Here is a 12840-nt window from a genome sequence, read left to right on the forward strand (position 1 = left end):
TTAAAGTTATCTTGACTTCAAATAGCTAAAGTATTTAAGACTCCTTTAAAAAAAAAAATCTTCATTTTTCTAAGAATTTTGTTATTCCTTTGCCTAGCAAACCTAACCCAGTCAAGCTCCAAATTAAATTTTGATTATGTAGAATCTGAAAAAAAAAAATAAAGAAGAAAGCTTGTCTTACTCAATATTCTATTTACTCAGCTGCCTTCAAGAGCCTACCATCCAACTCAAACTAAAACAATCTGAGAAAGTATTAGGAGGAGGAGGTGGGTGATTGCCTCAAAAGTGGCATTAGTGTCTACCACTCGTCATGTGAAGGACTGCTAGTACCTAATCTAGGCCTAAATAACAATAAAAGACTTTCACCTGTAGAACAGATTGTAGTTAAAAACTGTGCTATGAGCTTCCCTCCAAGCCCACGAGAATAAATGAGGCACTTTTAAGCATTCATAAATAATTGGCAAAATGTTCTGAAAATAGAGGTATGGTTTAAGATTCTTGAAAACAGAGCAGCAAATAAACACTGTCTACCTGTAGAGATCAGATTCCAAAAGTGTCAGCTGACGTGCAATTTCTATTGGATGAAGTGTCATGAGATCAAATGTTTCAAACTGTCCCGCTCTGCTGATATGCCATTCAATTGGCGGAGGTGGACTTTCAAAGGTAATATTATGGCTTATTCCATTTGCCTGAGCTTGTTTCTTTCTCCTGATGATCTTAGCAATTGACTCTACCCATTTCTTCATAGCTTTCCCTAGAAAAGAACACAAAATACCTTTTACTTGACAGACATAACTGCAAATCTTCACATAATCTTTAATCTTTATCCAGCCTCAACAATTACCAACTTATGGCCAATTTTTGTTTCACCTAACCCCACTCATGCCCTCCTTCCACTCCCTATGTTATTCTGAAAGAAAAATAAGAGGGGTGCTTGGCTGGCTCAGTCAGAAGAGCATGCGACTCTTGATCTTGGAGTTGTGAGTTTGAGCACCATGTTGGGTGTACAGAATACTTAAATAAACCTGAAACAAATATGTCATATTATTTCATTCATATTTAAGTATAAAAATTAAAGACTTTTTAAAATGACAATACCATTATCATATGTAAAAATGACAATAACTTCTTAAAAGCATCAAATATCTAATTAGTGCTCTTTCCCTGATTCTCATAATGTTTTCTAACAGTTGGTCTGTTTGAAATAGGGTCTGAACAAGTTCTACAAATTGCACTCAGTCAATGTCTCGAGTCTCCTTTAATCTACAGGCTCTCCTTTTCTCTTATTTTTGCTTGCAATTTACTTGTTAAAATGGAATCATTTGCCTTGTGGTATTTCCCAAGTCTGAATTTTTCCAATTCTGTCCCTGTGGTTTCATTTGCATTGTGTCTCTGTCCCCGTTTCTTCTGTAAATCACACACATACAGACGTGATCTAATTCAGGATCAATTTTTCACATGAATACTTGCAAGAATATTTCCAACAGCAGGCATATAATGTCCAGTTACTTCTTTGTAATATTACTAGGGGGTTGAAAAATAGTAATATTCTAATTCTATCATTCCTTCATTTATTAGTTAAAATACATTTATAAAAAGAAACTTTCCCTCAGAGCCCCCGGGTGGCTCAGTCCGTTAAGCAGCCAACTCTTGATTTCCACACACGTCATGATCTCAGGGTCCTGGGATGGAGCCCCACATAGGGTTCTGCACTCAGTGGGGAGTCTGCTTCAGGATTTTCTCTCTCTCTCTGCCCTTACCCCACCACTTGCTCTTTCTCTCTCTCAAATAAATAAGTCTAAAAAAAACACTACTTTGCTTCATCAACTATTTGGTTATGCTGCAGTATAACTTATTGAAGAAAGACCTTCAGACATTAATATAACCATTTACTTGCTTTATCCTAATACATATGTGTATTTTAGAAGTTTCTTAGATCATATATAGTCTAGCATCTTCATTAAGAATATAATGTGAAAAATTATTTTGGTACCATAAACAATTTCAAGGCAAACGTGATAAAAATGTATCTTAAACATCTCAAAGTTGAAGCAAAGGAATCACATTCTCTATTTTAAGTAAAATTCCCCTTAAGTAAGAACAAGTAGGAGAGAGATAAGCTAGGCTTTAAGTATTCTTAATTAATGCCTTATCCTGTGAGATAAATGTTCTTGATTCAATAATATACATTTGTTTAAATGTTCATGGCCTAGACTTTCATTTTATGGGCTGTGTGCTAAAATTTTAGGTAGGAAACTCCTATCTTTCAGGTGCTAAAAATACACCAAAAACTTTTGCAAGAGAAGCAAATATTATTTTTAAAGATTTTATTTATTTATTTTAGAGAGAGAGAGAGAGCATGAACAGGGGAAGGGGGAGAGGGAGAGGGAGAGAGAGAATCTCAAACAGACTCTCTGCTGAGCTGAGCACCGAGCCTGATGCCGGTGAGATCTCATGACCCTGAGATCATGACCTGAGCCAAAATCAAGAGTTGGATTCTTAACCGACAGAGTCACCCAGGTGCCCTGAAGTAAATATTATTTTTAAAAGTTGTTAACCATTCTAAACTAAAGAATAAGATTAAGGAGAATAAGAAAACAGATACTACTGCACATGTATTTAATTAGTTGAAAGAATGGCAACCTTAAGATGAAATAAAATTTCAAATGTATTAAGTTTATTAAAGAAGACTTATGACTTCTTTTAAAAAAAGATTCTCCTAAAAAGCTTGAAAAGGCGGGCGCCTGGGTGGCTCAGTTGCTTAAGCGACTGCCTTTGGCTCAGGTCATGATCCCGGAGTCCTGGGATCGAGTCCCGCATCGGGCTCCCTGATGCAGGGAGTCTGCTTCTCCCTCTGACCCTCCACCCTCTCGTGCTGTCTCTCAGTCTCTCTCAGATAAATAAAATCTTTAAAAAAAAAAAAACAACAAAAACTTGAAAAGGCAAGGTTCCAAGACTTCAGGTTGTTCTAACATATGTGAGCTCCTTCGAGTCTATAAACCATACCAAATGTTATTTTAGCTGTTTAAAAATAAACAACAGTTTAGCTTCTTAGAAGTCACACAAATTTAAAAATAAACTCATGCACAATGTAAGAGTCAATCAAACCTTTAAATAATATACCTCTTACACTTGAAATGAAGGATTCTAGTCTTTCAAGCAACTCCAAATCTCTTTCAAAGTCATAAAAATGGTGTTCAACCCAGTGCCGAAACACATTTAAAATCCTGAAAAAATGTAAAGAAACACATTTTAGTGAAACCTAAGCATTCAGTTATACTTCTTTCACTCCTCTAATACCATGGTAACAACTTTATGCAAGGGCCAATATAACACTCAGAGTCTCTAATTTGTATTTAATTTAAAACCTAAGCACTTTAATGATGTGAAACAGGTCTTCAGATTAATTTATTGCTTTAAAATTATACTTTAGGGGCGCCTGGGTGGCTCAGTCAGTTAAGCGTCGGACTCTTGATTTCAGCTCAGGTCATAATCTCAGGGTCGTGGGATCAAGCCCCAGGTCGGGCTCCACACTCAGCGCAGAGTCTGCTTATCTCCCTCTGCATCTTCCCCCACATGTGCATGCACTCTCTCTCTCTCTCGCAAATAAATAAATAAATCTTCAAAAAAAGTTTAATCTGAGTATGGGGGAGTACAGATGCCCTATAGCTAGTACAAAAAAATTACTCCTTTATTGCTGATGGGGTAAATAAGATCATCTTTTTTTTTAATAAAAAAAACTTTTTAAAGTATCATCCTCTTTTACAAAGAATGACATGTTAAAAGTTTTGGCTGAGAAACATATAGCTGGGAGCTCTATCATTCCAGTAAAACTGCATTTATTTGTGGCAATTATCCTGGAAAATAAATAACATACTCAGTTCCAAAGTTGCAATTTATTAGTTAACAATACTCAAGGCACCTTCATATTTACAAAGAAAAAAATATTTAGATCATGTACAACTAGGGACTGTAAAGAAGACTAATCAAAGGAGCCTCCAATTTTCAATGCTCAGTGGCAAGAAGAAAAAAAAACAACACTGACTTAGGAAGTCAAACAGATACGGGTTTGAATCCTGTCCTGCTGTTCACTTTGTATGACCAATCTCAAATTACTCTATCTTGCTAGGTTTCAGTTTCCTCAGATATAAAGTAGTAAAGGCTGTCAGGATGAAATAAAAATGATAAAACACTTAGGCATAAAGTAAGTACCTAACAACTAGCAGCTGCTATTATCAAATACATTTTTAGAAATTACTGATTTTGGGGCACCTGGATGGCTCAGTTGGTTAAGCGACTGCCTTCGGCTCAGGTCATGATCCTGGAGTCCCTGGATCGAGTCCCACATTGGGCTCCCTGCTCGGCAGGGAGTCTGCTTCTCCCTCTGACCCTCCCCCCTCTCATGTGCTTTCTCTCATTCTCTCTCTCAAATAAATAAATAAAATCTTTAAAAAAAAAAAGAAATTACTGATTTTTTAGATGAATGAATAAATGTCTATATTTTTTGTGAGAGAATAGTAGGGTAAGAGCTAAAAATTCCATAAATATTACAAACTATGAAAAACCCCAGCATTACCAGATGATCACAAAGGGAGAGGGAGGGGCAAGGTTGCGAGTAGGCACACTCACATGAATTTTACAATTTTTACTTAATAGGTATCCTGGTCTGTAAGCACAATATATCACATGCCAGAGGTATCTGATGCAAATAACACAGTATATTTTAATAATTATATTTCTTCAGGGCATTTAAGAGGAACTTCACATAGAACTTTGGAAATTTAATTTAACTACTATGAAGTCTAACAACAATACCTCTATCTTAATTAGATAACTTATATGTGCTAACTATATAATGAAAATTGAATGGTACATAAAAAACATAACATTAAGGCCAAACCTAAGTTGTACTGGTTGGACATATTCCTTGCGAAACCTTTTAAGGTCTGCACTGATTGGCTGTTCGCCTTTCTCTACGGCCAATTTATCTGCTTCAGTAGGTTCTGGCTCTGGAATTTCAAATCTAAGAAGAAAAGAAGGAAAGTGAGAGAAATTTTTTGTTGTTCATACACAAATGAAAAGGATTTCAAATACAACAGAAAAATTATTGTAATTAAGCAACCTTGTTTCCTACCATTTATGTGAAAAGTGCAATTACTGATAAACTTCCCTTTAAAGTGTTACATACTGGGTCCTGGGTGGCTTAGTCGGTTAAGTGTCTGCCTTCAGCTCGGGTCATGATCCCAGGGTCCTGGGCTCAAGCCCCACGTCGGGCTCCCTGCTCAGAGCGGAGCCTGTTTCTCCCTCTCTCTCTGCCCCCTCCTCACTTGTTCTCTTATTCTCTCTCTCTCTCAAATAAAATCTTCAAAAAAAAATTTTTTTTAAGTGTTACATACTGTAAGAAATTGCCCTCCAGCTTTACAGTAGGAAGGTTTAATATTCTTACTTTTATCAAAAAAAAGTAATAACTAGCACTGATCAGTATAGAAAAGGTCAATGGAAAAGATCAATCTACATAAAAAAACAATCTGGTGGTGCCTGGGTGGCTCAGTCCGTTAAGCATCTGCCTTCAGCTTGGGTCGTGATCACAGGGTCCTGGGATTGAGGCCCGCGTCAGGCTCTAGGCTCAGCGGGGAGTCTGCTTCTACCTCTGCCTCTGCCACTCCCCCCGCTTGTGCTCTTTCTCTCTCAAATGAATAAATAAAATCTTTAAAAAAAAATAATTAAAATTAAAAAAAATAACAAAATCTGTAAGGAGTATATCCTCCTTAACATAACAGAGACAGCATATTTAATAATCTGTCCTTAATATTTATTTTATTAAAATGAAAGTAGACATAAACTTCCTTAAATGAGTATAAATACAAGAGAAGGCTCCAACTGAATTTTAAACAATATTTGAAGAACATAAAGTGGATAAGGTAACAATCAAAAAGCTAAAACAAAAAAAAAAGAAATCTTGCCCAATCATAGGAAAAATAGCTAAAATATAAGTCTTAGAAATATGCTTTCCTTATTTTGGACACTGAAGTACAACTGAGTAGATCTTCATAGCATATTACAGTGATTCAGTCTGGTAAACTTAGTTTCATAGTACAACATAATGACACAGGTCAAGATAAAATTCTGGTACTAAATTTTTTAAATGTGAAACAAAAAAAAATTTTTTTAAAGATTTTATTTATTTATTTGACAGAGAGAGACACAGGGAGAGAGGGAACACGGCGGAGGGAGTGGGAGAGGGAGAAGCAGGCTTCCCGCCGAGCAGGGAGCCCGATGTGAGTCTCAATCCCAGGACCCTGGGATCATGACCTGAGCCGAAAGCAGACGCTTAACGACTGAGCCACCCAGGCGCCCCTAAATGTGAAACAAAATTATTTTGGAGCCCAGATACTATCTAAAAAAGAAAAACTCAATCCAAAATTTAATTTTTAAAAACTAATCATAATAAAGGAACTGTTAAATTTTTTAGGTATAATAATGAGATTATGATTATGGTTTTTTTTTTTTTTTAAGATTTTATTTATTTATTTGACAGAGACACAGCAAGAGCAGGAACACAAGCAGGGGGAGTGGGAGAGGGAGAAGCAGGCTTCCCGCTGAGCAGGGAGCCCGATGCGGGGCTCGATCCCAGGACCCTGGGATCATGACCTGAGCCGAAGGCAGACGCTTAACGACATCCACACCCAGGTGCCCCTGTGATTATGTTTTTAATAAGCATACTTACCTTTGAAATACAAATGAAAATATTTACAGATAAAATATGTTGTTTAGGATTTATTTCAAAATAATACTGGGGTTAGGGTGTTGAAGTCAATAGGGAAACAGATGAAACATAGGTTGATAATTACAGAAGCTGGATGATGGCTTACTATACCCTTCTATTTACTCTTTTATATGTCTTGAAATTTTCCTTAATAAAAAGTCTGTTTAAAAGTGACAAGTAGAGGGCGCCTGGGTGGCTCAGTCAGTTAAGCGACTGCCTTCGGCTCGGGTCATGATACTGGAGTCCCGGAATCGAGTCCCGCATCGGGCTCCCTGCTCGGCGGGGGGTCTGCTTCTCCCTCTGACCCTCCCCCCTTCATGCTCTCTCTATCTCATTCTCTCTCTCAAATAAATAAATAAAAATCTTAAAAAAAAAAAAAGTGACAAGTAGGGCACCTGGGTGGCTAAGTTTTGGTTAAGTGTCTGCCTTCAGCTCAGGTCATGATCCTGGGTCCTGAGATCCAGTTCCATATCAGGCTCTCTCCTCAGCGGGGAGTCTGCTTCTCCCTCTCTCTCTACCCCACCCCCTGCTCGTGCTCTCTCTCTCAAATAAATAAAATTTTTAAAAAAATAATAAAAAATTTAAAAAAGTCTCTTTTAAGGAAGTATTGTTTTATTGCACAAAAAAATCATTAAAATACATATTCAAAATTGGGTCTTTCTATTACTACTATAAATATTGCTAAGATCTGAAGAGACCTCTGTTATAAACAGAAATTTTAATGAGCACACTGAAGAGAACAGTAATACTACTAATTTAATGCCAAATAAATCATGTTCAAAAACAACTTGAGTATATGCTAGATACCCACCACTTTGCAAGGAACAAAACAGTTAACTTTTTATGAAATGTTAATGTAAGTAAAATAAATATTTTCTTACCGTTCAATCAGTAAGCTTAGCAATTCCTGTGGTTTACAAAATGAACGGTATGTAGTAAGAAAAGTACGAACAAAATTGGGATCTGAAAAGACAGAGTATAAAACAGGTTGTATGTTCAATTTATTCAGTTTCATTAATTCAAAGTAGCATATTTTGGGAGGCCTGCCTTCCTTTATCTTTTTTCTGGTTCCTCCCACCATGGTCTTCCTGTCAATCATGGTATTTCTTGATAAATGAGGATTGTTTCCCGATTCAAGATTCATACAATTTTTATGAATATTTAATAATAAATGAAGTTTACAATATTATATCTTAGGGGTATTTAGTTATTTATTCCTTTTGATTCTGTAGAATTCTTTTTATATTTCAGAGGCAATCTATTTTTTCCATGCCTCAAGCATTTTTTAACATCCCTGAAAAGCTTTAGATTCTCAGCCCTAGGTAGGTAAGCATTTGCAATGAGTTTCACATACCTGCATACATATGATATGTTAACCTTTCAATTAATTTCACTACAGTTCCTCCTTTAATAATGGGGATTCCACTTCTACTTTGCAGGTTGTCTTCAAAAACAATGTTTTCCTCAGAGTCTTTTATCACAAAACGATACACTTCAGGACTTGGTAATCTCAATGGTTGCTCATTTTCTTCTTTCAATAACACTGAATCTAGCATTCGATCTAGTGTACTACGATAGTGAAGAGAAATAAGTGCAGCCATCCAATTATTTTTCTCTTCAGCAGACCTAGCAGCAAATATTATGCTATTTTCATCTTTGGATACCAACTCAAAAGCATGTTTGCACTCACAAGTATCTTCTTTATCACATATTTGTATTTTCCTCATGACAAATTTTTCTTTTAATCTGTATTCTGCACTACTATAACCTGGAAGGCGTGACTGACTATGATTGGGCTTACAGCTGATCATTAAGCCATCAAAGAGAAAAATATGTCGTTCATGTTTAGCACCAATTCGTGTCAATGGACCTTCCATTATGAATTCATTACAACACTGTCCAATATCTTTGCCTTCCCATCCATCTATGTTTTTCTGAATTTCATTCATTTTTTTAATAGCCAGATGCTTGCTTCTTAACTGACGATTATAAAAAGGGCAAACAGGATCCCTAAAAAAAAAAAAAAAATCAAGATAAATTTAGCTTTTTCAATGGCTAAGCAACCCAAATTTCTTTAATTGTGAACTACCTCAAATCAAGTGACAACAATATTATAAATAACCAAACACCAGATTTTGCACACAGCATTTACTTTCTTCTACTAACTTTGCCACAACTGATACATGCCTCAATTTCATTATTGTGAAAGAGAAGTACTAGAGAAACTCTGTATTTCATTCCAAATGCCATACGAACTAAAATTACAAAGAAACCTAAATTTCTTGTATAACATATAATTATTAGATTTAGTTTTTAAAATTTTATTAAATATATCTTAACAGTAAGACAATGCCAATTTTCCACAACTAAAAGACCAAAAGAAAAATGTAAAACAGAAGTATAACTTCCAAGAATGCACATATCACTACAAATAACACTTCTTTAGAAAATGAGGCATCAGATATAAATGAAATATGCAGAAGCATTCATATTTTCAACAGTTTGGAATTACCCAGGTCGGCGTCTAGGTGAATACTGCTTGTAAATTCGGTCCATACTACCTTGGAGATTCATAAGAGCAGTAATAGCTTGGTTCAAACATTCTCTGTCTTCCTGCTCTTCACTACATGCTTTCAATTGCTAAGAAAAACAAACAAAAATTAAACCTGCATTGCTTAATTCTTTCCCTTTCTTGTAGTTAAAGAGGAAACAGCAACAACTATTATATAAACTCTAAATGAATTTTAAATATACTTAATAAAACCAGTTACAATTTTATTTATGTATACCTGATCTCTCAAAACCAACTCTTTTTTTTTTTTTTTTAAAGATTTTATTTATTTATTTGACAGAGAGAGACACAGCGAGAGAGGGAACACAAGCAGGGGGAGTGGGAGAGGGAGAAGCAGGCTCCCCGCAGAGCAGGGAGCCCAATGCGGGACTCGATCCCAGGACCCTGGATCATGACCTGAGCCGAAGGCAGTCGCTTAACCAACTGAGCCACCCAGGCGCCCACCAACTCTCTTTCTACATATGTAAATATAATACAGATACTAAGCACTACTGCCATAGCAATCAGAGAAAAAAGCAACTGTGAAAACCATGTGGACATTTTCCAGATACATAAAAATAGTTTAAAATATGCAAAACATGAAGCTTATAAGTTGTTTTTGTTAATAATTACAAATGAGATAAACAAATTATTTCATATTCTCTAATGATTAAGTTCTTAAGTTTCAGAAATGCCTAAAAGCTTGTATATCTTTGTTATACAATATAACCAAGTATGCTAACTTTGGCACCCCAATCCACCATAAACTTTTCTGCAAACAGCATCTGTGAGATTCAACTGTTATATTTTTTTTAAGATTTATTTATTTATTTGAGAGAGCGAGAATGAGTGTGAGAGAGAGAGAGAGAGTACACGAGAGGGGGGAGGGTTTTAGAAGGAGGAGCAGGCTCCTCACCGAGCAGGGAGCCCGACGCGGGACTCGATCCTGGGACTCCAGGATCATGACCTGAGCTGAAGGCAGTCGCTTAACCAACTGAGCCACCCAGGCGCCCCTCAACTGATATTTTTTACAACATAAAATTCAACCATTGTAGTAAGTATCAAGAAACCATAAAAGTTAATATTCTATCTCATTAACCCTTAGAAATAAAAGCTTATAAATTCACATTATTAATTCTAACAACTCTGGCTCTACTGGATTTATCCAAAAATTTTTCTTCTATCTCACTCTCAAAGTGGAAGAAAATTTACCTTATGATAAATAATTCAGATTGGATGATGCTCCAATGTTCAATTTGACAGAAGAAGTCAAAGTGGAGAGTTATATAGATATTATATACAGATTATACAGATACAAAAATACATTTACGCAAGAACATGGAAAACTTATAATCACTTCTTTCTGAAAATTTTTTTCCTTCTGAAAATTGTTAAAAATTTAAGTTTATTTTATGATTTTAAACTACCTTACTAGAAATTTTGTGATCAAGTTTTCTAATATTCCAAGAACAGTCTGAAAACCATTCAGCAATGATCCCCATTCCTCAGCAAGGAACTGAGTAATAAAAACTGTCTGAGTTCTAGGTCCATTATTTATTTTTTTTTTTTAGTTTATTTTTTAGTAATTTGTACAGCCAACATGGAACTCAATCTCACCACCCCGAGATTAAAAGTTGCATGTTCTTCTGACTGAGCCAGTCAGGCTCCCCTAGGTCCATTACTTTTCATGTATATATCCTAGAAATTATTCCCTAGAGCACAGAGCCATCTGATACTTTTTGAGATACATGTAGAAGTCTTGCTATCACAAGATCAGCAATTTAATAATTTAAGCGACTATCATTAAAAATAAAATCTAATCTCTAGATTAGGAAATAAAAAATTGAAAGGATGAAGGGAAAATAGGCAAAATACCAAAAGATGTTTGGAAAAGTATCAGTGCTTGGTCATTCTGACTTCAAAAGGTGAAAATTACTGGCAAAATCACTTATTTTGCTGCTTTAAAGATCTCTTACAAAAATTCTTCTCAGCTCTACTCTAAAATATTTCCTTAGGAAATATGGATATTGATATAAAATGCTTAATTATAGGTTTTTTTCTTACTACTTTTGTTGATCCAAATTTCAAATTATTTCTAATAATAAGATTCTACCAAAATGAGAACTGGGTTTTTTTGTTGTTTTTTTAGAGAGAGAGAGAGAGAGAGAGTGAGCATGCATGAGAATAGGGGTGGAGGGGAGAGGGAGACAGAGAATCTTAAGCAGGCTCCACTGCCCAGTGTGGAGCCTGACACGGGGCCTGATCTCACAACCCTGAGGCAATATCAAGAGTCAGATACTTAACCAACTGAGCCACTCAGGCTCTCTGAGAGCTGCTTTTTTATTTCGGTGTATGAGGATACTAAATTTCTAGTCTATTGGATCTTAAGACTGCTCAAACTCTTACACATAAATGGCCATGTCATTTCTAAATATCCATGTTATAGTTAAAGGCTGTCAAGGAGTGAGAAAAAAAAGATATTTAAAGGACATTTCAGGATACTTCAAGCATAGGATTTCCTAGTGATCGAAGTAGCTAAAGGAGTGGCTCTGCCATAATCTTAGTCTACCAATTTGCTAAACATTTCCTGAATTTTAATAATCAGTGAGATTTAATAAACATCAGATAAATATCCAAGCTACCTGTCTATAGACATTTGAAATAATGTATTCTAAACATCTTATATTGACATAGAAATTACCATACTGAACTACTTGCAAATAAGCCATGCTCCTTCACATCCCTATGGCTTTCCACATATCCGCCTCTGGCCCTCTTTCTCCACCTGGTGAATGAGCCTCTATGGCAGCTCAAACGCCTCCTTCTCTATGACACTTTTCCCCTTCTCCCCGCTTTAATTTTTTTTCTTTTGAAATAATATCAAATTTATACAAGAGTTACAAAAATACAAATAATTCCTGTATACCACGAGTCACCAACTTTAAACATTTTGCTACGTATGCTTCATTAGTCCGTGTGTGAGTATATGTGCACTGTTTTTTCCCCTGAGCTATTTGAGAGTAGTTTGTGATGCTATCCCCTTTCGGTTCGTTGCTGAAGAAGGAGAACCACTGCTAAATAGTTTTGAGATTGTTTTTGGAATATGAGGAAAGCTCAAGTGATACACAAATTACCCTCAAATAGTATCATTTCCCTTCACTCCTTTAATGTGTTAGCAGTGCATCTTAGAGCAAAGATAACTCTTTTATGGTATAGTGATTAACTTCAAGAGATTTAACATTGATGAAATTCTATTATCTAATTTTGTGCATATCCAATTTTGTCAAATGTCCCAATAATGTCCTTTAGAGTAATTTTCCCTCCAACAGAGGATGCAGTCATGATTTCACTGGCTCTCTCTTTTTTCCAGTTTTATTAAGATATAATTGACATACAGTACTACCAAAGTTTACATGGCAGAGCATAATGATCTGATTTACATATACTGTGATTTATTATCTCTTTTAATCTGCAATAGTTCCTCAACATTTGTCTTTCATTGCTCCCAAAAGCAAATAATATA

General features: G+C 35.6%; 1 protein-coding gene across 6 annotated transcripts in view; it reads right to left on the reverse strand.

The window, feature by feature from the left end:
• Positions 1-12840, reverse strand: part of SOS2 (SOS Ras/Rho guanine nucleotide exchange factor 2) — an 89039-nt gene that overhangs the window by 25287 nt on the left and 50912 nt on the right. For 5 of the 6 annotated variants that reach the window (XM_054513694.2, XM_064571009.1, XM_045900804.3 and 2 more), the window contains 6 exons: positions 9279-9406; positions 8121-8776; positions 7648-7729; positions 4901-5023; positions 3109-3227; positions 532-754 (listed from right to left, as the gene is read on the reverse strand). In XM_054513694.2, coding sequence (XP_054369669.1) covers positions 532-754; positions 3109-3227; positions 4901-5023; positions 7648-7729; positions 8121-8776; positions 9279-9406 — 1331 coding nt within the window. The remainder of the gene's footprint in view (positions 1-531; positions 755-3108; positions 3228-4900; positions 5024-7647; positions 7730-8120; positions 8777-9278; positions 9407-12840) is intronic. The other variant, XM_045900803.3, reaches the window with a different exon arrangement.

This window comes from Mirounga angustirostris, unplaced genomic scaffold, assembly GCF_029215605.1.
Source record: "Mirounga angustirostris isolate CCGP_5_RB_7025 unplaced genomic scaffold, mMirAng1.0.hap1 SCAF_9, whole genome shotgun sequence".
In the NCBI taxonomy this organism is placed as follows: domain Eukaryota; kingdom Metazoa; phylum Chordata; class Mammalia; order Carnivora; family Phocidae; genus Mirounga; species Mirounga angustirostris.